Here is a 22,452-nt window from a genome sequence, read left to right on the forward strand (position 1 = left end):
TTCCAGGACAGGCTCCAAAGCTACAAAAAGAAACCCTGTCTTGAAAAATCAAAACCAAAGAATTATTTTCAATCTCCTGCATAACCTGTTTACCAAAGTGCATTTGTGGTTTATTCAGAAATTCTTCTCTTTTATAATGCCAGTAACTAACCAACCAAGGACTTTTATAACACACCCCAGATATTATATCATTTCACCCTATGCTTTTCTCACATAACCATAGTCCTGCTATATATAACAAAATTAATGATTACTCATTAATCACATGATGGTATCTAGTTCCAAGCACATAAACAATTTGTGAGCATTGTTTGATCAAAACATTGTATATTTAATAGATTTACCTTACGGTCATGCTTTTTAAATCACTCTTAATCTGTAGCCATTATCATCTTCTAGATTTTTCTATTTGTTTTCATGTGACATTGATGCTTTTTGAGATACTAAGTTATTTATGCAAAATATCCCTTTTTCTCTTGGCATCATTTCTATCCTTGTCTTTTTTAAACTCTCAAAATACTGTGAATAGTTTGCTTGCTTTTAATTTCTTAACAACTCAAATAATGCTGTGAATTGCCTGTTCCTACATGGTTTCATGTTGTTTTACTATAATTGCCACTAATAATATGAAAATTCATAATTGGAGTTGGGTGTGGAGGATTTTGCCTTTAGTATCCATACAGAGAGACAGGTGGCTCTTGTGAGTTTGAGCATAGACTGCCTGGTCTACATAGCAAGTTCCAGGGCCACATAGTAAGACTCTTTCTCAAGAAAACAAACAAACAAACAAAAAACAAAAAGCTAATACTTAGAATACTACATATGTAGGTGCTCTCTCAATTTCAAAAGTGTAGTTTTCTTTTCTTTCTTTCTTTCTTTCTTTCTTTCTTTCTTTCTTTCTTTCTTTCTTTCTTTCTTTCTTTCTTTCTTTCTTTCTTTCTTTCTTTCTTTCTTTCTTCGAGACAGGGCTTCTCTGTGTAACAGTCCTGGCTGTACTGGAACTCATTTTGTAGACCAGGATGGCCTCAAGCTCACAAGTGCTAGGATTAAAGGCATGTGCCGACCTACCCAGCTTATAGTTTTCATTCTTGGGACTAACATAATACTTAGTTACTATGCAAATACCCAATTCTCTAGAACCAGTGTTTCATTAAGACTTGCAAACCTAGGATTTTTTAGGTCTATCACTCCTCCTTCATTTGTAAAATAGCATTCGTGTGTGTGTGTGTGTGTGTGTGTGTGTGTGTGTGTGTGTGTGTGTGTGTGTGTGTGTGTGTGTGTGTGCGTGTGTGTCTGCCTACCTGCCTGTGTATGTTCATATGTGTTTGGATACATGTTTTAATGGTTGTTTCCTTCTGTCTGACTATTCAAAACATGTTTACCTTTCAAAAGTATGTTATTATAGGGCCATTTGGGATGACTCATCTGGTAAAGGCTCTCAGCACAACACCTAACAACCTGAGTTTAAAATCCAGGACCCACATATTGGAAGGAAAAAACTGGCTCCCACAAATTGTCCTCTGACCTTCACAGTTGTACCATGGTATATATGCACAACATGAGTGTGAATGTCAGAGGACTTCAGCATGAATAAGGAGATACCTCAGTTTGTGCAAGAATGAGGACCAGAGCTCAACCACCAGCACCCACATAAATTAAAGAAAAAAAAAGCAAGCATTGGTGATGCATGCTTGTAATCCCATTGCTGGGGAGACACTTGCTCATTCATATTGGACTATGTCTGTCATGTCTTCCCACTTTGTAGGAGGCAATATCTCTTTTTGTTTGCTGCTGCATACCCCAGAATACTTGACCTCTCCTCTTCAGGGTTTCTCTTGTCTCTGCCTTCAATGTTGCTCTAAGAGTACTGGAATGAAGGACAAATGCTACTGCATCTTGCCCTATGTGGGTTCTGAGAACCTGAACTCTGGTCTTCACACTTGCAGGATAAGTGCTTTACCCACTGAACACCCACTAGTACCTGGGACTTGCTGATTGAATCCTCCTGATTCTGCCTCCCCAGCACTGGGGCTACAAGTATCCATCATCAATGCTTATTTTTCTGTTTGTTTGTTTGTTCTTTAATTTATGTGGTGCTGGTGATTGAGCTCTGCTCCTCATACCTGCACGACAAGTACTTTGCTGAGCTATCTCTTCAGCCCCAGCTGGGATTTGTTTGTAAAGAAAATCTTTCTTTCTCACCTGAGGATATTTGTTTCTCCTAGAATATGCTTATTGAAAAGCATAAACAGGTAACAGTTTTTAAATTTAGTATTGTTTAAAAAGTTTTGCTATGATATTTAAGAACTCATTATTTGGTTGGTATATATAAAATAATAATCCTCAATAGGTAGTGTGTACTACATATCAAATCACTTGCTCAGATTATAAATTCTGAGAGTGAAAAGAGCATTGGATTCAGGGAGGTCCCATACATTTTGTATGAGAGATATTATAGCATACTTTTGACGGATAAGTATGTTTTAAATAGGCAAAAGGAAAATACATGCTCTAAACAGTTCAGAAGGTATCAATATGGAAGGAAGGATGATGCAGTATCAGTCTCTGGGGGTGTAATAAGGAAGTCATTTTTGTGGAGTAACAAAATAATGATGTTTAGTCTATTTTCTGCTGCTATAACAGAATGTCACAACTGGGAAAATACTAAATAAAAGTTTGTTTTTCTCATGGTTCTGGAGGCTGGAAAGTCTACGAGCATGATGCTTATATGGTTCAGGCCTCCATGCTAAATTGTCCCATAAGTAGAAGACATCACATGGTAAGAGGGTGGGGGAAGAACCTCACCCACTCCTACAGTAATAGTTGTATGCCATTCAGGAGAACAGTGACATCATGACCTAATTGCCTCTTAAAAGTTCTTCCTTCTAGCCTGGCAGTGGTGGCATACGCCTTTAATCCCAGCACTTAGGAGGCACAGACAGGTAGATCTCTGTGAGTTCTAGGCCAACCTGGTCTACAGAGTGAGTTCAGGACTGGCTCCATAGCTACTGAGAAACCCTGTCTGGAAAAAAAAACGTTCTCCCTTCTAAATTATTAAAATGATAATTAAGTTTCCACATGAATTTGGAGAGGGCATTCAAACCATAGCAGTAGATACAAAAACAAGGTTGGAAAAGTAGGTAAGCCAGGAACAACAAGAACATAAAAAGCACATGAACAACTTTAAATGCCAGCTCAAGAGGGTTAATTCGTATTCGTGTATGCCTTGGTCATTAAATAGGATTTCGTGAAAAGCTAGAAGCAAGAAGACCAATACAACCACCTTTGGGGTAGCCAGAAGTTGGGGGATATAAATGGCAAATAGATAGCATCCTGTTTCCTTTGCAGCCCGTGTGACTCCAACTCTGCCCAAGCAGGATCGTCCTGTTCGTGAGGGCACCCGAGTGGCCTCTATTGAGACAGGTTTGGCTGCAGCAGCTGCAAAGCTTGCCCAGCAGGTAAGTGTTGATACCCAGCCCGTGACCTTGCTACTGATAACTTAGAGCCTCACAATTCAGACCTTTAGGGTGGTAGGATCCTGCTGGCAGTATTCCAGCCCCTCTTATATCCTTTACATGCCAGCTCTGTGACAAGCTACTTTCATAGTTTACATAGTTGACATGATTTAGGATGAAAAGGGGGGTCAGGGAAGTGTCCTTGTTGATATCACATAACACTTCTAAGTATATAAAATCCCTGCAGATGGAAGCCGGGCGTTGGTGGCGCACGCCTTTAATCCCAGCACTCGGGAGGCAGAGGCAGGCGGATCTCTGTGAGTTCGAGGCCAGGCTGGACTGACAGCCTCCAAAACAATACAGAGGGACCCTGTCTCATAAAACCAAAAAAAATCCCTGCAGATGGAGAGAGAGTCATCTTTCTTTACAAATGTGGTCCCTGGTGGGCCATTCATGCCCCATGAAAGGCCCCATACCATGCCAGCTCTGTGGGTTTTTTGACTCAGTGGGTTTTTTAAAAAATGAAGAGGATGTGAAGTTGGGAGGGAAACATTGGGGAGAATCTGAGGCTTTGGAGAGGTAGGGGAGTTAGGTGTGAATATGATCAAAATGCATTGCATGTGCCAGGTGTTGGTGGCACATGCCTTTAATCCCAGCACTCGGGAGGCAGAGGCAGGTAGAACTCTGTGAGTTTGAGGTCAGCCTGGTCTACAGAGTGAGTTCCAGGACAGCCTCCAAAATAATACAGAGAAACCCTGTCTCGAAAATCCAAATATTGCGTGCATGTATAAAATAACAAGTAAAACTATGTATTGGGGAAAAAATCCTCAGATAAAAAAAGACTAGATCTGTCATTTGTCTTTAGATTTAGTTCTGAGGAAGTGACTCAGTTAAGTACACTTAAGTTTTGAGTCACCCACCAATACTGATATTTGACCTTTTATAAAGAGGGTTTTTTATACCCTTTATCAAACATTATTACCTGGATCTTCACCCCCTGCTTCTCAAGAAAACAGCAGTCACCATTTTCTTCCAAAAAGGTCCCCTTCACTGAATCAGTTTTACCTCTTACCATTAGTTTACAATGTGTTTTAACATGTTGTATGCTCAGAAACCCTAGGAGCATTTGGAGATGAAGTTTTTGTTTTTTAACAGTGTCCACATAGCTCCTCATGCCATATTCCTATAGCTTAGAGCACTATTGAGCATCTGCTTAATGTTAGGCATACCTATGTACAATGTCTATATAATATGCCCAGTAGTCTTATTCAATAGATGATATTTTCATCATTTTACAGGTGACGAATATGAGGCTCACTTTTAAGTGACTAGTCCAGGATAAGACAGCCAGTAATTGGAGGAGACAAGATTCAAACTCATATCCTCTAACTTCTGATTTCATTCTACTTGAATTTTCAGTAAAGTGAAATAGTTGAATGTTTATATATTTTATTATTTTTTCATATATAAGTAAAATTTAAGAATTTCTTTTCCTATTATATAGAACTATAAAGTTTCTAAGAAATGTCCTACAGACTATTAACTGGAATCCAGCAGATATCAAGTAGGCCAAGTGGCTCTTCTTTAACTAAAATTTGCCCATGTCATTTGTTAGTGCCACATAAGATGTAATTGATAAATAAAGATTTTCTATTGCTTTAAACAAACAGATAAAAGTGTGAAACTACTCTTAGTTCTTTCTAAGGAGTAACTACGATTTGAGTTGGTGGAATTACTTCAAGGAAGAGGCTTTAAAGTTGGGGGTGTTAGTAGAGACATTTTTGGTTTTTTGAGGGAGTGGGGGACCGGGAAACATTCCTGGAAAATATTACTCCTTGCTATCACACATAAAGCCCTCTTTGTTTATTCTATAGTGACTTCTCTCTCATCACCTGATTTTCATCAAATATACATCCTTTGTCAACCGTACTTCACTACAGTGTTCATGATTTACCCCGTGTACCACATTGTCTCATACCTTCATGGGTTTAGCATAAACCATTCCTTCTGCCCATTCACATCACCAACTACCATTTTATTTCTTTGATCTTCATCTGTACTTCTATATTGCATTATCGAGACTTCATGTTGGGGGATAAGTGTGATAAGTAATAGTTAAGAAGTGGAGGGGGCGCTGGAGAGATGGCTCAGAGGTTAAGAGCACTGGCTGCTCTTTCAGAGGTCCTGAGTTTAATTCCCAGCATCCACATGGTGGCTCACAACCATCTGTAATGAGACCTGATGCCCTCTTCTGGCCTGCAGGGATACAAGCAGACAGAGTGTTGTATGCATAATAAGTAAATCTTAAAAAAAAAAAAGAAATGGACCCGGGTGGTGGTGGCATACTCCTTTAATCCCAGCACTCGGGAGGCAGAGGCAGGAGGATCTCTGTGAGTTCAAGGGCAGCCTGGTCTACAGAGCGCCAGGATAGGCTCCAAATCTACACAGAGAAACCCTGTCTCGGGGGGAAAAAGTGGATTCTGGGGCCTGAAAGATGTATCTGTAAGTAAAGGCACTTGCTACCAAGCATGGGGACTTAAATTTGATTCTAGGACACTCAAGGTATGAAAAGAGAATATACTCCTGCAAGTTGTCCTCTGACCTTAACACTTGTATCATGGCACTACACCCCTGCCTGAACACACACACACACACACACACACACACACACACACACACACACACACACACACACACACACACACACACTAACTGGCTTTAAATCGTACCTTTACTACTTAGACAAGTTATATAATTTCTCTTTGCCTCAGCTATTTAATGAGATTTAAGATTAAATGAGAGGGTGTGTGTGTATGTGTGTATGCATGTGTATGTCTGTTTTCCTCCTTAGAATGACACTTGTAAGGCATTTTCACCTTCAATCTTTAATCATTTATGGGTTGGCTAGGTATAAGTAGCTACATAGTGAAATACCATGAATGTCAGACCTGGAAGTTTGAATTTGGTTGGAAGCTTGATAGATTTTTTTTTCAACAAAGAACTTGGCAAGGTGAAAGTGCTCCTGTCATAAGCCACTTACATCCAATAGAGAATAACAGCAATAGAAGGAAAATTAAAGCTAAGTAATCTAGATATGAAGACATAATTTATGGAGCCAGACCAGAGAACAAGGGAACAGAAATAATTTTCTTTTTTTGTTTTGTTTTGTTTTAGTTTTTCAAGATAGGGTTTCCTTGTATAACAGTTCTAGTTGTCCTGGGACTCCTATAGACCAGGCTGGCCTTGACCTCACAGAGATCCGCCTTCAGGGATCAAAGGAATTCACTGCCACCACGAAGGCAGAATTCACTTGTAATATGAGTGAGAAAAGAGATTCCTGGTAGCCAGGCGTTAGTGGCGCATGCCTTTAATCCCAGCACTCAGGATGCAGAGGTAGGTGCATCTCTGTGAGTTCGAGGACAGCCTGATCTACAGAGTGAGTTCCAGGGCAGCTTCCAAAACAATATCGAGAAACCCCGTAAACAAAAAAAGAGAGATTCCTAGTAAGGGTGTGACTGAAAAGAACAGATTCTGAAACCAGAGTCTGAACCTCAGCTTGAAATAGGAAAATAACTTAGGATTGGAGAGATGACTTAGCAGTTAAGAGCACTGACTTATCTTCCAGAGGACCTGGGTTCAATTTTCAACGCTCACATGGTAGTTCATAAATGTCTGTAATTCCAGTTCCAGAGGATCTTACACACACACACACACACACACACACACACACACACACACACACACACACACACACACACAGAGGCAAACACAAATGCACATAAACAAAAGGATAATAACAACTTTTTTGCCCTAGTCTCTTTATTCTTAGAATGGGAGTATAATTCTTCTTATCCTTAAAAGTATTAGGTGAATAATTAAGAAACAGTACCTGATATGCATTACTAATGCCATTATTTTCATCCTCCAGAAATTTCTCTGGTAGCCATAGCATAACAAATCTTCTGAAGGCAGGTCTAGGCTTTTGTTAACAAGAGAAAACTAACATATATAGTCATAGAATTGGTATGTGTGGCTGAGTGGCATTTCAGAAAGTAAATTTATTCACATGTTCCCAATACCATCTTCCAAGTTCTCAGGGCTTCACATGCCCATTATCCAGGTACTTACTACCCAGTGGGTAGTAAATCCATAGAGCAATAAGTGGATGAAATACAAGATACTAGAAGAAGTGGCACAACTTCATATTCATTCATTTCATCCAAATTGAGATATTTAGATTGGCACAACTTCATATTCATTCATTTCATCCAAATTGAGATATTTAGATTCAGTGATTAAAAGACTGTCATCAAGTCCTCTGTTCAAAGAACCAAGATGAGCAAAAGGAAAAAAGATAAGAAATAGAGAATAATAATTAACTACTTGCTGAGTTCCTTTCATGTGTTATATACTTTTGTCATTATTTAAGCTTTCTAACAACTTTGAAAAGCAGACAAAGCAGCTGAAATTCAGAAAGGTTAGTAACTTCAACCAAAGTCATCCAATTTAGACAACAAAAGCCTGGGTTTGAACTCATGTTTACCTTATTCCAAAGCTAACACTTTACTCTCCCAGTTGATTTTGAGAAGTTTTATAAGCTGATTAGATACTAGATCTAACTACTTTTCCATAAGGGTTTAGGCTTACATTACTTAATATCCTTGCGCTTCTGTTTTGTCATTTGCAAAATGAAGAGTTCTTTCCCCTTAGGACTGTTACAAGAATTAAATAAGAAGATAAAGTGAATAAAGTACCTAAGCTGCTAGTGTAAATTTAGTTATTAGAAATGACCATAGTTCACCAAAACTCAAGTCTTCAAAATCATTTACAGTTTTCTTGCTGTTGTACTATTAAGTGGTAGTGATGAATTAAGGATGGATGACATCGAGGAAATCGCCATGGCATTGGAAAGGCCTTTGTTGTAGGTCCATGCAAGACAGATTTAGAAGGGATGGAGAAGAAGTGGCAGGATGCAGACACTTATTGACTATTGTCTCCTTACTTTCTGGGAAATTTTTTCTCTTTTCTTCACTCTTTAATCTCCCCTCTGACTTGGCTTGTATTTCAGGAGCTGCAAAAGGCCCAAAAGAAGAAATATATCAAGAAGAAGCCTTTGCTGAAGGAGGCAGAACAGCCTCGCCCTCAAGATTCCAATGTCATTGTTACAGTGTCTGCACCAACACTGGCTACTACACCCCAGCCTCTCACCTCCTCCTCACCCCAGCCACCTCCTGAGCCTAAGCAAGAGGCTCTGTCAGGAAGTCTTGCTGACCATGAGTATACTGCTCGTCCCAATGCCTTTGGCATGGCTCAGGCAAATCGAAGCACCACACCCATGGCCCCTGGAGTCTTCCTGACCCAGAGACGTCCTTCAGTTGGCTCCCAGAGCAGTCAGGCAGGACAAGGTACATGACCCAAATTGGCATTAAAATGAGCAATCTTAGAACTCCCTGATCTAAATCTTAAGTGCTCTAGTTGATGAGAAAACCAGGAAGGAACACTGAAAGCCAAATATCAGGTGCTTCTATTTGAGCTCAATAGGCCATGAAGAGGTGGTCATAGTGGAGGATGGATTGGAAGTAGGTAGTGTGTACATCCATAGATTCAGGAAGGAATGGGGAAAAACAAACATAGTACCTCTGATCAGAGTAATGAGGAGAGATGATAAGTGGAAATAATGGTTTTTATCGTATAGGGTGTGAGAAATGATTTGAGGTGGGGAGACAGAAAGGCATGAAAGAGAGAATTCAAACCCTCCTTTTCCACTCATTGGTCAATCCCTAGAGTATGGATGTGTAAGTCAAGGATACTAAATTTGGTATGATGTTTAGGATTGACTAGCATGGGAGTTTCTAATGAAAGAAGACCCTGAGAATGGTACCCTTAGGGAACTGAACTATACTCACTAAATCTGGTGGTCAGGGTAACATGAATGACACGGAAGCATACTGACCTCTTCACAGAATTTTCTAAGGAAAATGATTGAATTCAAAGAAGTCAGTGGGGGAAAAGAGCCAGAAAACTAGAACTATAGTGTTTGTGGCTGCTGCAACAATCAGAGAAGGAAGAGTCAAGCGTGCGGCATTGAATCGAAGCATTTAAGGAGGATTCTTTGTCCTATATGGCATAAGGATGAAGAACCTTTGTTGAGAAAAACACAGGAGGGGTGGTACAAGAACAGTTGTTGCTAAAGTTGCTCATATAGCCTCTGCTTACTTTACCCTTCCTTTACAGGAAAGCGTCCTAAAAAGGGCCTGGCCACAGCAAAGCAGAGACTTGGCCGCATCCTGAAAATCCACAGAAATGGCAAGTTACTTCTGTGAGCTGAGCCCCATCGTGTCCCACTTCACCCCCCTTCACCCCCATTGCCTTCTTCGTTGTCAACTCGGGGCACTCCTGGATCCTATGAGCCCCGGACAAGGTGCATTGTCCTGCTATCTTGGGACTGACCAAAGGCACGGACTATCCCCAACTCCCTTTCTCACTTCCACTATGGCTATCCTGCCTACCCATGAGTAGCAGGTAAATGGGAGAGGTTTCCAACTGATAAGAAGAACCTTTTCCTGCTCCTCCCACATATTTCCCTTCCACCTTATCTGTACTCTTTCCCTCCCTTCACCCGTTTTGGAATGAACGATGAGGAGCAGCATAAAGGGAGTCTGGGCCCTTCAATTTCCTCGTCATGAAGTGAGAGGCCCAGTGCTCAACATTTGCTCCAAATCTAGCCCTGTCTCTAAGCCTCCCCCACCTCCACCCATTTTCCTACCCCTTCCTCCCAATCTGGTGGATATGCCCTGCCTTCAGTCTTGTTCCTGAAAGAAGATTGTGGTCTTTATCTCCTTTTGCCTCTTTTTATGAGGAAAATGAAGAGGGCCTTTATTGCCCTATCTTGGGCCTTCTCCAGAGCTGGCCTAGAAAAGCTGACTTTGTCTGTCTTTGGGGAAAAAAAGGAGATTGCTGTTACTTTTCAAGGTGGGGAAGAAGACAGATACTCAAGCCTTTGACCATAACTGTTGCCTAGCCCACCAGAGGAGACTACTTTTGTCTCACTGCACATGAAGCCCCATGGTGATCTTCAAAAATTTGCCTGTATTTTGAGGACCTGTGGAACATTATCACCATAGCTAGAACTCGGTTCCAGCAGGTACAAACCTACTCCCTAGAAATCCAAAGTACCTGCCACATTGATAACTCTGGCTCTATAGCCTGCTCCTGCCACCTATGCCACAAAGCACAGCCTGGACCTTCTGGAGAGGGTATGGTGAGACAACCTAACCCTGCAGGGTCATTTATCAGGAGTCTCCATGCTTCTTTCCCCATCTGAAGTCTTAGTCTGAAGAAGACTTCAGGACTCAAATCTTCACCTTTGGACCTTTACTCTTCAGACCACAGGCCAACATTCAAGCCTAATGCAGATAGGCTGTTCAAGGCTGAATTTAGAAACGATGCCCATCTGTGAAGTAGCAGATCTTCTGATCCACTTTTTTTCTCCTTTCCTTTGTGATTGTCACCATTTTCCAAACAGTGCCCCCACCTCCCTTTTGTCTTGCCTTACTGGCAATCTGGACTTGATGGAGACTGCCCCCTCCAAACAACCCATTTTGGCACTGTCCACATGGGAGTGTTCTCGACCTTCCACTCGTCCTCACCCCAGCTTGCCTAGTCTTCTGGGGAATTTAACAGCTATGATGCAGACCACAGGGAATTTGTGAGGCCTATGTGTTATCTATGTTTGTGCTTCTTTTTTTCTGTAGACCCCCCCCCTTTCCATTCTTCTTGGAATCAGGGGTACTTAGCATATTGCTTTTTCTACCTTGGGGACCCCAGGGGCCAAGCAGTCCTCCTTTAGTCACACCAAAGGCAAAAGGCCTGGCTACCTCCCCCTTAGCACGTGAGGTTCCTACTCCCCTCCTTTCTACTCAGCTTTGCTTATCTTGGAGATTTCAAGGTAGTAGTGGGGAAGTAAGGGGGAAGCAGGAGAAGCCTCTGACCCTATGTGGGCAACTTCCTGACTAAAGGCTGACTGTTGTCACCAAAACCAGGTCCCCAGCCCTTTCACCCATTGAAACTCCCTCTTGATCTTTAAAGGCAGCTAATTGCTAGCACACTCTCCCCACCCATTCCAGGCCTCTTTTCCCTCTGTTTCTTTGTTAGAAGGTTCTGTGGAGCTGAAACCCAGCCTCTGATGGGGCTTGTTTAGTTTAGTTGGCTTCTCAGAGTCTCCCGTTGTTTTGTGTTGTTTCCAATGAAAAGCAAGTTTACCCTCAGAGTTATGCTTTTCCAAAGAAGCTAGTGTGTTTTTTGTTGTTGTTGTTGTTTTGTTTTGTTTTTATGTTTCAGGTTCTAAGTGAAGTGAGGTAGAGAGGAGTTGGGAATAACCAAGGTTTAGAACATGGTGAGATAGTTACCTCTGATCTGCAATCCCCAGCAGAGAGCTGGGGTAGGATAGGAGGGCAGAGAGGATTTCTATTCACCTTTAATATATTTTTACAAAAAAGCAAACAATTTAAAAACAAACCCACCGCTTCTGTACATGTCTAAATATATTTTTAGAAGTGGGTAGGATTGTGATTTCTGATGCAGGGCCTTTTTATAAATAGGTTAGAATAGCATCATCCAGATTTCTCTGTTGTTTGTTCCCCATGTTTTTTCTTATGTTGTGTTACTAATGTAATTTATATATTTTTTAGAACTCCCTTTCCTGTAGAGATAAAAGTGATTTATCTTGACAATTTTGTTGCTTGACATTATTATTATCGGTGGGTGGTGGGTGGTGGTGGTGGTGGTGGTGGTGGTGATAAGGTATGGAGTTCAAGAAGTTACTTTACTTTTGTCTCTCATTCAGCAGTTTATCAGTGGGAATTTCCCTGGTGCCCAACATTATACCTGAGGTATGAATTTGGCAGGATCCTGTCTCAAAGGCACAGTTTAACCACATGAAATACATAATTTAAATCAAAATAGGCAGAAAATACAAGGTGCAACAATTCAGTGATCCTGAGAAGTTCGATGAGAAAGCTTTCAATAGTTTTCATGAGCTACTTTTTATTAGCATATAGTAGTTATACATGATATGTGTTTCATGACATTCTCATTAGTGTGTGTGTGTATGATACTTTGATCATATTTATCCACCCCATAACACTTTACTACTCCCTTCCCATTCCTGCTAGTCCCCTTCTTCTTCAAAATCACTCCCCCTTCCATTATCATGCCTTTTCTTTCTTTGGTAGCTACTGAGTTTAATTAGGGCTGCTTACAGAAACATGAGAAGGAGGTTATTTACTGGAACATGAGTACCTTACCAGTAAAGAAAATATCTCTTCATCCCCCAGCAACTATCAACTAACTGCATTCATATCCTTGGTGATGGATGAGGCCTTGTAATCCCCTCCCTTCCCCTCCCCATAACAAAAGGTTGACAGGCCCAGTCCACTGCAGGTCTTCTTGATAATCAGCTGCTGAGAGTTCAAGGGTCACAGCTATGTCATACCTTTTAGAAACCATTCCACAAACATTCACTGCTTCCTTCAGGCCATATTCCTCCCATCCCTCTTCCATATTATTTTTTCACCTTATAGACGTCCATTTATATATGCTTAAACATATAGATGTCCCATTTAGGGTTCAGCCTTATTCTCAGCGTGTTGACCAGTTATGGGAACAAAGTAACCCCTGCTCCTCTGTGCCATGGTCTAGTTTTCACTGACTACAGATATGCTTTATTTTTGTGACTGGGAATGTTTTCTCTGATATCTGCCCAGCATTTGTGATATGTATAATCTTGATTGATTACTGTGCTTAAGTGCAGTGGAAGGAATATAATCATAAGAACTAACAATTATTATTCTTAGTGTTTTCTGTATATTGACTGTTATAGTTTGCCTTCTATTGCTGTGGTAGAAACTATTACCAAAAGGAACTTGGGGAGGAAGGGGTTTATTTGACTTCAAGTCTGATTATAGTCCATCATTAAGGGAAGCCAAGGCAGGAACCTGGAAGTAAGAACTGAAGGAGAGGCTATGGAGGAGTGCTGCTTACTGGCTTGCTTTCCATGGCATGCTTATCCTGCTCTCTTAGAGAACCCAGGGTCACAAGCCCAGGGGTGGCACTGCCCATGTCAGTTATTAATCAAGAAAATGCCCCCACAACCTGCAGGCAAATCTGATGGAGGCATTTTCTCAATTGAAGTTCCCTCTTCCCAGATGACCCTAGCTTGTGTCAAGCATAATTGACCCCATGTCAGTTTGATACACAAATGTATCATTATTTAAACTATAACCATTTCCTTTTGTTTATTCCCAAGATCTCATGTTTATCATAATATCAAACTGAGTATAACTTTTAAAATCCCAGTCTTTAAATTTTCAACACTTTAAAAGCTCAAGTTCTCTTTATAATATAGTCTCTCAACCCTGGACTCATGTAAAACTAAATTCAGACTAACAGGGAAGAACCATGGTAGTCACAATAAAATAAAAGCAAAACTATCTAGCAGTGTAATCAAATTCTCTAGCCCAGTGTTCCTTATCTGTGATTCAGTCACAATATCTTCTGGGCCCCAAAGGGCTTGTGCAGGTTCACTTGCCTGCCTCCGTCATCCACAGCATACTTAGCGTGTCTCATAAGTTCTGGCCAGCTCCAACCCACTCCTGGTACCTATTTCTGTCCTAGTTTGCCTTCTGTTGCTGTGATTAAGACTATGACCAAAACAATTTGAGGAATAAAGAGTTCATTTTAGCTTAAATCACTGAGGGATGTCAAAGTGGGAACACAAGCAGAACAAAGCAGAGGCCATGGAGGAATACTGCTTACTGATTGCTGCTTGTGGCTTGCTCAGCCTGCCTTCTTATCACAGCTTAGGACCACATGCTGCAAGCACCTGGAGGCAGGAGCTGAGACGGTGCCAAGCATAGTAAGCTTGGCCATCCCACATCAATTGTTAATTAAGAAGATGCTCCCCGCCGGGTGGTGGTGGAGCACGCCTTTAATCCCAGCACTCGGGAGGCAGAGGCAGGCAGGTCTCTGTGAGTTTGAGGCCGGGCTGGTCCGACACCCTCCAAAACAATACAGAGAAACCCTGTCTCGTAAAAAAAAAAAAAAAAAAAAGAAGATGCTCCACAGGTTTGCCCACAGGCCATTCTGATAAACACAATTCCTCATTTGCGATTCCCTCTTCCCAGGTGTCTAGTTATTTTGTCAAGTTAGCAAGCACCAGCACACTTAACCAGCTTCCTCATAAGGAAATAACAAAGTAACTTTTAGGCATCACAAATGTAGTGAGTTCTGGGGCCAGCCTAATTCTAGAGCGTGTATTTTTTTTCTATTTTTTATTTAAATTAGAAACAAGCTGGTTTTACATGCCAATCCCAGTTCCCTCTCCCTCCCCCCCTCCCCTGCCCCCACTAACCCCCTATCCTATCCCCTTTCTGCTCCCAAGGGAGGGCAAAGCCTTCCATGGGGCATCTTCAAAGTCTATCATATCCTTTGGAGCCGGGCCTAGGCCCTTCCCCGTGTGTCTAGGCTGAGAGAGCATCCCTCTATGTGGGATGGGTTCCCAAAGTCCATTTATATGCCAGGAATAAATACTGATTTACTACCGGAGGCCCCATAGATTGCCCAGGCCTCCTCACTGACACCCACATTCAGGGGATCTGGAACAGGCCTATGCTGGTTTCCCAGCTATCAGTCTGGGGTCCATGAGCTCCCCCTTGTTCAGATCAGCTGTTTCTGGGGGGATCCACCAGCCTGGTCTTGACACCTGTAGAGCCTGTATTCTTAACAACCTGTTCTACCATCTCTTATAGCCATTTGTTTAAGTGTTTGGTGGCATTGAGTTAATTTACCTAGTATATCTCATTTAATTTTCTTAACCATGTGATAATTAGCCCTAGTTTTCACTTAACAAGACTGAAGTCTGCCGGTGGTCTTCCACAGCAGGATATGCCTGATTCCAAACCCCATCCTTGTCCTTCACTGTGTTAGAAGATCATTTTGAATCTCAAATCCAATAGATTAATTGATTACTTGTTGTGTGTCCACGGTGTAGCACAGACTGTTGTATTCTGAGGAATGCCTCCAGAGTGATCAGAGACAGGTGGATCTCAGTGAGTTTGAGGCCAACCTGATCTACAGAGTGAGTTCCAGGACAGCCGGGCTATACAGAGAAACCCTGTCTTTAAAAAAAAAAAGAAAGAAAGAAAGAAAAGAAAAAGGGGGAAGAGCCTTGCTTCCAAATCACCAACACCTGGACTGAGTTCTGTAACCTGGGCAGGCTTATTGTTATTTGTCCATCGTCTGTTAAGGAAAGTTTTGAGTCTAGTATAGTGGTGCACGCTTTTAATCCCCACACTTGGAAGGCAGAGGTAGTCAGATTTCTGTGCATTCAAGACTAACCTGGGTTTACATAGCTAGTTCCAGGCCAAACAGGGCTACATAGAGAGGCCCTGTCTCAAAAAACTAATACAAATTTGAACCAAATTTAAGATTATTTTTCCTCTCCAAAGTTTCACATCTATTTTGTCCAAATGACTACTTCTAGGTTCTCACAATCAGATTCTTACTATCAGAACAGTTTGGATAGAGAAAAATCATGTCTGGCACACAGGGAATGATGTCTTCTGATAGAAAGAAAATGTGACAGTGAAGGGATTTTAGAATCTTTGCAAGAATAGTGGGCTAGTTTATTTTTGCTCCTGACTCCCACTGTCTGTGAAAGGGTAAAGCACTGATACCAGCTTCAAGTCAGAAAATAGAAATGAGATTTGATCTGCTTACTACCCAGTATAAGCAGGAGATCCCATCAGTTCAGAGGCTTCTGTCTAAAAATGGAAGGTAACAATTTCCTTAATTTCAGTCTACTCTCTTTCCAGAACTGAGTTAAAGTGTAAGTCTTGTTCAATGACTAAGTAATTTGGTGGAGTGTCTTAGAGAGAAGTATATGTGGAAAGTTTAAGAAATTTAACTGTAGCTATAACTTCAGGGATAGGCAGAATTTCTGTGAATATGTAGTTTGAGAAGGTATACAACCATAATTAGTTTTAGAACATAATACTTAATTTAAAACTTGAGAAATGGTTGATAACTAATTTTAACATTTGTCAAAAGACCTGATTGTCCCATCAATAATAACAACCATTAAAAGATGGAATGACCCTATAACTACCAAGGAAAATTAATTCAAACTCCTGCCCCCAAATCTTCAGGTTCAAATGGTTTTACTAGATAATTGTAGGAAGTCTTTCAAAAATTAACATTTCTACACAAGTTCTTTCAGAAAATAGAAAAATAGTAGGTGGTAGTTTTTCAATGCATCCTGTTCAACTAATATTGCAGTTACCATAATCAGATATTACAAAGAAATCAATGTGGGTGTATATATAAACATCTTTCATAAAATATTAGCAAATAGAATTCACCAGTATATTTAAAATGCATCATGAATAAGTGGAGTACATTTAAAAGGTGCATGGTTGCTTTTTCAAAATCATTCTAATAGACCATATAATTAAGTAAATTAAAAAAGGAAAATCACAGGCTGGAGAGATGACTCAGAGGTTAAGAGCACTGTTTGCTCTTCCAGAGGTCCTGAGTTCAATTCCCAGCAACCACATGGTGGCTCACAGCCATCTGTAATGAGATCTGGCGCCCTCTTCTGGCCTGCAGGTGTACATGCAGGCGGGACACTATATATAATAAATAAATCTTAAAAAAAAAAAAAAAGGAAAATCACATTAGCAAGGTTCTGGAAGCCAGGAAGACAGAAAAGTTCCGGCATGATGGGTTTCTGGTGAGGACCATTGTTTGTTTTTATTGTTGTTTTAAATCATGTTCAATCATTCATTATAATGGAGTCACATAAATAATCTTAATTACAGAAAACAGATTTTTATCACATAAACTTTTATTTTGTCATTTTTACCATCTTTTAATTCTGTACAGTAATGAAAAAGTATCAAGCTTCTATATCCATGCATATTCAAATATAAAGTAGTATGAAGAGCTGTAGAAATTGCTCAGTGGTTACAAGCGCTTGTTCTCTCTGAGGACCCAGATTCAATGCCCAGCACCCACACAGCGTCTTAACAACCATCGATAACTCCAGTTTCAGGGAGTCTAATGCCCCCTTTGACATTTGTGAGCATCAGGTATGCACATGGTACACTGATTGAAGCAAAATACTTATACAGCTAAAAATAAAAATAAATGTGAGCTATATATAACATATCTCAATTTCTATGGGCAGCTATAATGAATACTGTGCTAAAATTGTAAACTGGAACAAGAAACAAAATTGATAACATAAACACCATAAGGAAACAATATACTGCAATACTAATAGCATGGGACCTGCCCTGAAGTGTAGTTGATAATGCTCTGTTCACTCCATTGAAGAGAACTAATTGTCCCTTTTTCAGAAACTACCATTTACAAAAAGCTTAGCTAGGGGTGGAAATTTGTGAGAATGTCTCCTCCGTAAAGCTGGGATTTTGTCTTGATTGGGCATGTGCAGGACTTTTGCATGTTGTCGCAGTCTGTTTTTAATAGCGAGGACATGAAGTTAGGTGAGTATGGAGCAGGGAGGAGTTGGGAAAGATACGATAAAAATATAATCTGTGAAATTCATCTAAATGGGAGTGCATTAATGAAGATGCTTCATATTTATATACTCTACAATCATACTTAAATATTCAATCTTAGAGAATCCTCTGCATGGTACTGGAGAAATGGCTCAGGAGTTAAGAGTGCTTACTGCTTTTGCACAAGTCTAGGTTGTTTCCCAGCACCCATGACATCTGGTGGCTCACAACCACCTATAACTCCAGCGCCAGGAGTTCCTAAGGTGAATGGACACACACATTAAAAAATATTTTTAAAAGTTGTTGGCGTGAGCCAGGTGTGGCGCACGCCTTTAATCCCAGCACTCAGGAGGCAGAGGCAGGCGGATCTCTGTGACTTTGAGACCAGCCTGGTCTACAAAGCGAGTTTCAGGATAACCAAGGCTTTTACACAAAACAACAAAAAATTGTTGGCATTCATGCTGGCAGGAATCTGGCAAACACTCATATACACACATAAAATAGTTTAAGGGAATCTGTTGCATACATGCTTACAGGCAGGATCTGGCAAGTTAATGAGAATTGTCTCACCAAACCAAGCACCCCTGCTGTTCAAATTTTGTATTCCAGAACAACAGAATATCTTTTGGCTGTTTAGCTTGCAAACTGCTTTGGTGTTTTGATGGGTAGAGATGAAGCAAGAACATGTGTGAGATTTCTTATAAAGGTACTAATCCTATCTGGAGGGTCCCAACCTTCATAACTTCATCTAAACCTGGTTATCTTCTGAAGATCTCACCTTCTAAATCCCTCACAGTACTTGGGACTTTAGCAAATGTATTTTGGAGTAGGAGTACATAAATATCAGTCTGTGACAACTTGCTAAACTTGGTGTCTACAAAGGTATAACATGTAATATTCCCAAGATTTGAAATAAAGATGGCTCCTATCACTATTCATATTCCGCTTACTATTTGTAGCATGATAAATAAAAGACCCGAAGGCTGATATTGGGGTTCAAGCTCCTATCACTTCATATTCCACTTGCTATTTGTAGCATGATAAATAAAAGACCCAAAGGCTGATATTGGGGTTCAAGCTGAAGATCAGAAAAGCAAAGCAGCCAGCCACTAGCTCTTACCTGTACCTTGGCTCAGACCAAAGGGGCACTCCTCAGACTACTCCCAACTCAGACTGCTATGCTCTATTCAATGTGGCTAGAGACTAACTCTCAAACTGAATGCCTGTACCTTTTATACCTCTCAAATCCTGGGATTAAAGGCATGATCTCTGATTCACTCTCCGGTAGCCCAGGGTGGTCTTGGACTGTTAATCCTGAGTCCTGGGATTAAAGGTGTGTATCGCCACCTGGCTTCTATAGCTAACTAATATGGCTGGCTTTGCTTTCTGAACCCCCAGGCAAGCTTTAATAAACCATAAATGCTATATCACCAACTATAGAAGCCAGACCAATTAGCAAAGCATAAGTAAAAGGTATCTGTATTGGAAAGGAAGAGAGAGTTGTTTTTATAAAGTTTTTATTTACATAATGATGGTTGCATGCAATATTCCACAAAACTTAACAGGATTTGATATATGACTTCAGAAAAGCTGCAGTATATAAGATCACATATAAAAGAACTATAGTTCTCTTAACTAGAACTCTATAGTTTGAGGATGAAATTTAAGAAGTACATAAAATGTGTGAATTGAACACAAAAAAAATTCAAAATGTAATGCTTAAGTGTATAATGAAACATAGTCAGGTCGTAATATGATGAAAAATGCTGATGAAAGATTTTTGAAGTTCTAAAAAAGTTCTTTGTTTAGAAGATGAGGATAGCATTTCTTCCAAGTTCATATATAAGCATAATGTGATTCTGATAAAAACTTCCAGCATATTTTGATATGCACAAGATTATTCTAATGGCTGTATGGAAAAGCAGAGGGATGTAGTAGCTATAGTGTGTTGAATGCTGATCTTCAAGATGTGTCTTCATTTGAATCCCTGAAACCATCCTGTGGCATTCATTTTATTTAGAAAATTTGTCTTTGCAAATATAACTAATCAAAAGATCAGAAGAGGAAATCATTCTGGATCATCTAAATGACCCCCAAATCTAATGAAAACACTTTCAGAGAAAACAGACACAAACGACATACCCATGTGAAAATGGAGTTGGAGATTGGAATTATGCAGCTACCAGTCAAGGAACACCTGCTGCCTCAGTGATCAGGACAATATTAAAGAGAAAGGGAAGGGGAAAAGACAAAGGTATAAAAGCAACAAAGAAAGAACACTATTTTTAAAGGTGGGGGGGTGCTGGAGTTACTGAATATGTATAGGGAGAAGTGAACCCTGAACATGACTTGAGTTTGATCCCCAGAACCCACATGGTGGAAGAAGTGAACTGACCTCCACAAGTTGTGCAATGACTTCCAATTTCTGGAAGATTTCAAACATATCTAGTACTCCTAACAGATTTTTAGTTTTTAAGTTTTTCATACATTCTGATCATATTCTTTCTCCTCCAATGTCTCCCACCTACCCAACCTAATGTTCTTTCTCTAACAAAGAAAAGCACACATAAATAAGGAGTTTGCTTTGTGTTGACCAGTTATTCATGCTTGAGCATGAGGCCTGCCCTGGAGAGTGGTTGATATACCCAGTGTCACTCCATTAAAGAAAACTGACGTCCATCTCCTAGCAGGTATCAATTGCCTCTTGTTTGAGGGGGTAGGATTTTGTGCCCACTTCGCTATCTCCATGTGGGATGTTTGGTTTGATTTTGTGCAAGTTTTACGCATGCTGCCATAGTCTCTGTAGCTCCATATGTGCATCAACCCCATTGTGTCTGAAAAATGACATTTTCTTGGGGGGTGTCCACCACTCCTGGCTCTTAGAATCTTTCTACCCCTCTCTTCTGCACAGATCTTTGCATCTTGAGGGGAGGAGTGTGATAAAGATAAATTAGGGCTAAGTGCTCCAAAGTCTCTCAGTCTACACATTGCACAGTTATTGTTTCACATATTCTGAAATGGGTTAGCCAGGTGGCTTGGTGTAAGGTGCTTAACACTAAGCCTGATGACCTGGTTTTCAGAACCCATTGGTGGAAAGAGTGAATTTCTACCCAGAAGTTATCCTCTGACTTCCACTTTCTGGAAATTGCAAACATATCTTGTACTTAGTAAGTTTTTCATATCTGATAATGTTTAAGTTCTAAGAGCACAATTCTTTAAAATTATACCATGGTCTTATCTTTGCATGTAGCCCTGCATTCGCTTACACTTTTGGGGGTAGCTGAAGTAGCCTAGTGGCATTTTCTATTCTTGAAATGGAAAAATCTCATTCTGAAACTCATATGAAATAGCAAAAAATAACCAAATTAATTTTGAAAAGAACAAGTGAATGACTCACACTTTCCTATTTTAAGACATAATCCAAAGCTACAATAATGACAAACTAGGTGGGGTGGCTCATGCATGGAATTGCAATTCTTGGAAGGTGAAGGCAGAATGATCACAATTTCAAGGTCAGCCTGGCTACCTAGTCACTTCCAGGTCAGACTAGGTGACAGAGTGAGTCCTTGTCTCAACCAAACAAAAATCCTACAATAAACATAGTGTTGTGCAGGCATAAAATAAATATATATACTGATTCACTAGGATTGTGCTGAGAAAAAGAATTGAACATCGATAACTTTGTCAAGTGTTTTAATAGCTAGATAAGTGTTTACAAAAGGCCCAGGTTGGACCCTGTCTTAGCAGTTTCTATTACTGTGATAAAATACCGTGACCACAAGCAATTTAGGAAGGAAAGGGTTTGTTTTAGCTTATAACCACAAGGTCACCCTGTATCATCAAGGAAGCAGGGTAGAAACTAAAGCAGAGACCATAGAGGAATGCTGCTTACTGTCTTGCTCCCATGGATTCAGCAGCCCAGGAGTGGTACTCCCCACACTGATCTGGGCACGGCTCTTACATTTAATCGTAAATCAAGAAAATGCACCACAGACCATATTCTCAATTGAAGTTCTTCCCAAATGACCCCAGCTTGTGTCAAGCTAACAAAACTAGCCATCGCATACCTCGCCCTCAAACTGTATACAAAAATTAACTAAAATAAATCATATAAGTCAATATATGACCTAAAAATAATAAAGTCTTATGTGAAAACATTGCCTGGTTACTTTGGTTTTGGCAATGGATTCTCATGTGACATAAAATCAATAGAAATAACAAGATTAATAAATTGCACTTAATCAAAATATTTTTTGTATCAAAGAACGTTATGACAAAAGTGAAAAATACAACTTAAAAAGAATTTGCAAGCAATGTATGTGAAAAGGTCATAATACACAAGATATATAAAGACCTTTATGATTTGACAAGGAAGTTTTTCAGTTAAGAGATGAACAAAGACCCATTTTCCCAAAGAT

The 22,452-nt window shown here is 40.2% G+C and overlaps 1 protein-coding gene across 7 annotated transcripts in view; it reads left to right on the plus strand.

The window, feature by feature from the left end:
* The window catches only part of Phf8 (PHD finger protein 8), a 96,880-nt gene extending 84,696 nt beyond the window's left edge, over positions 1 to 12,184 (plus strand). For 6 of the 7 annotated variants that reach the window (XM_013125112.3, XM_040744004.1, XM_013125110.3 and 3 more), the window contains 3 exons: positions 3,349 to 3,458; positions 8,524 to 8,860; positions 9,690 to 12,184. In XM_013125112.3, the coding sequence (XP_012980566.1) occupies positions 3,349 to 3,458; positions 8,524 to 8,860; positions 9,690 to 9,778 (536 nt within the window). In that variant the 3' untranslated portion in view covers positions 9,779 to 12,184. Of the gene's footprint in view, positions 1 to 3,348; positions 3,459 to 4,753; positions 8,861 to 9,689 lie in introns of those variants that run through there. The other variant, XM_021222893.2, reaches the window with a different exon arrangement.
* Positions 12,185 to 22,452: the final 10,268 nt, after the last annotated feature.

Source organism: Mesocricetus auratus, unplaced genomic scaffold (genome assembly GCF_017639785.1).
Source record: "Mesocricetus auratus isolate SY011 unplaced genomic scaffold, BCM_Maur_2.0 Super-Scaffold_100003, whole genome shotgun sequence".
Classification (NCBI taxonomy): Eukaryota; Metazoa; Chordata; class Mammalia; order Rodentia; family Cricetidae; genus Mesocricetus; species Mesocricetus auratus.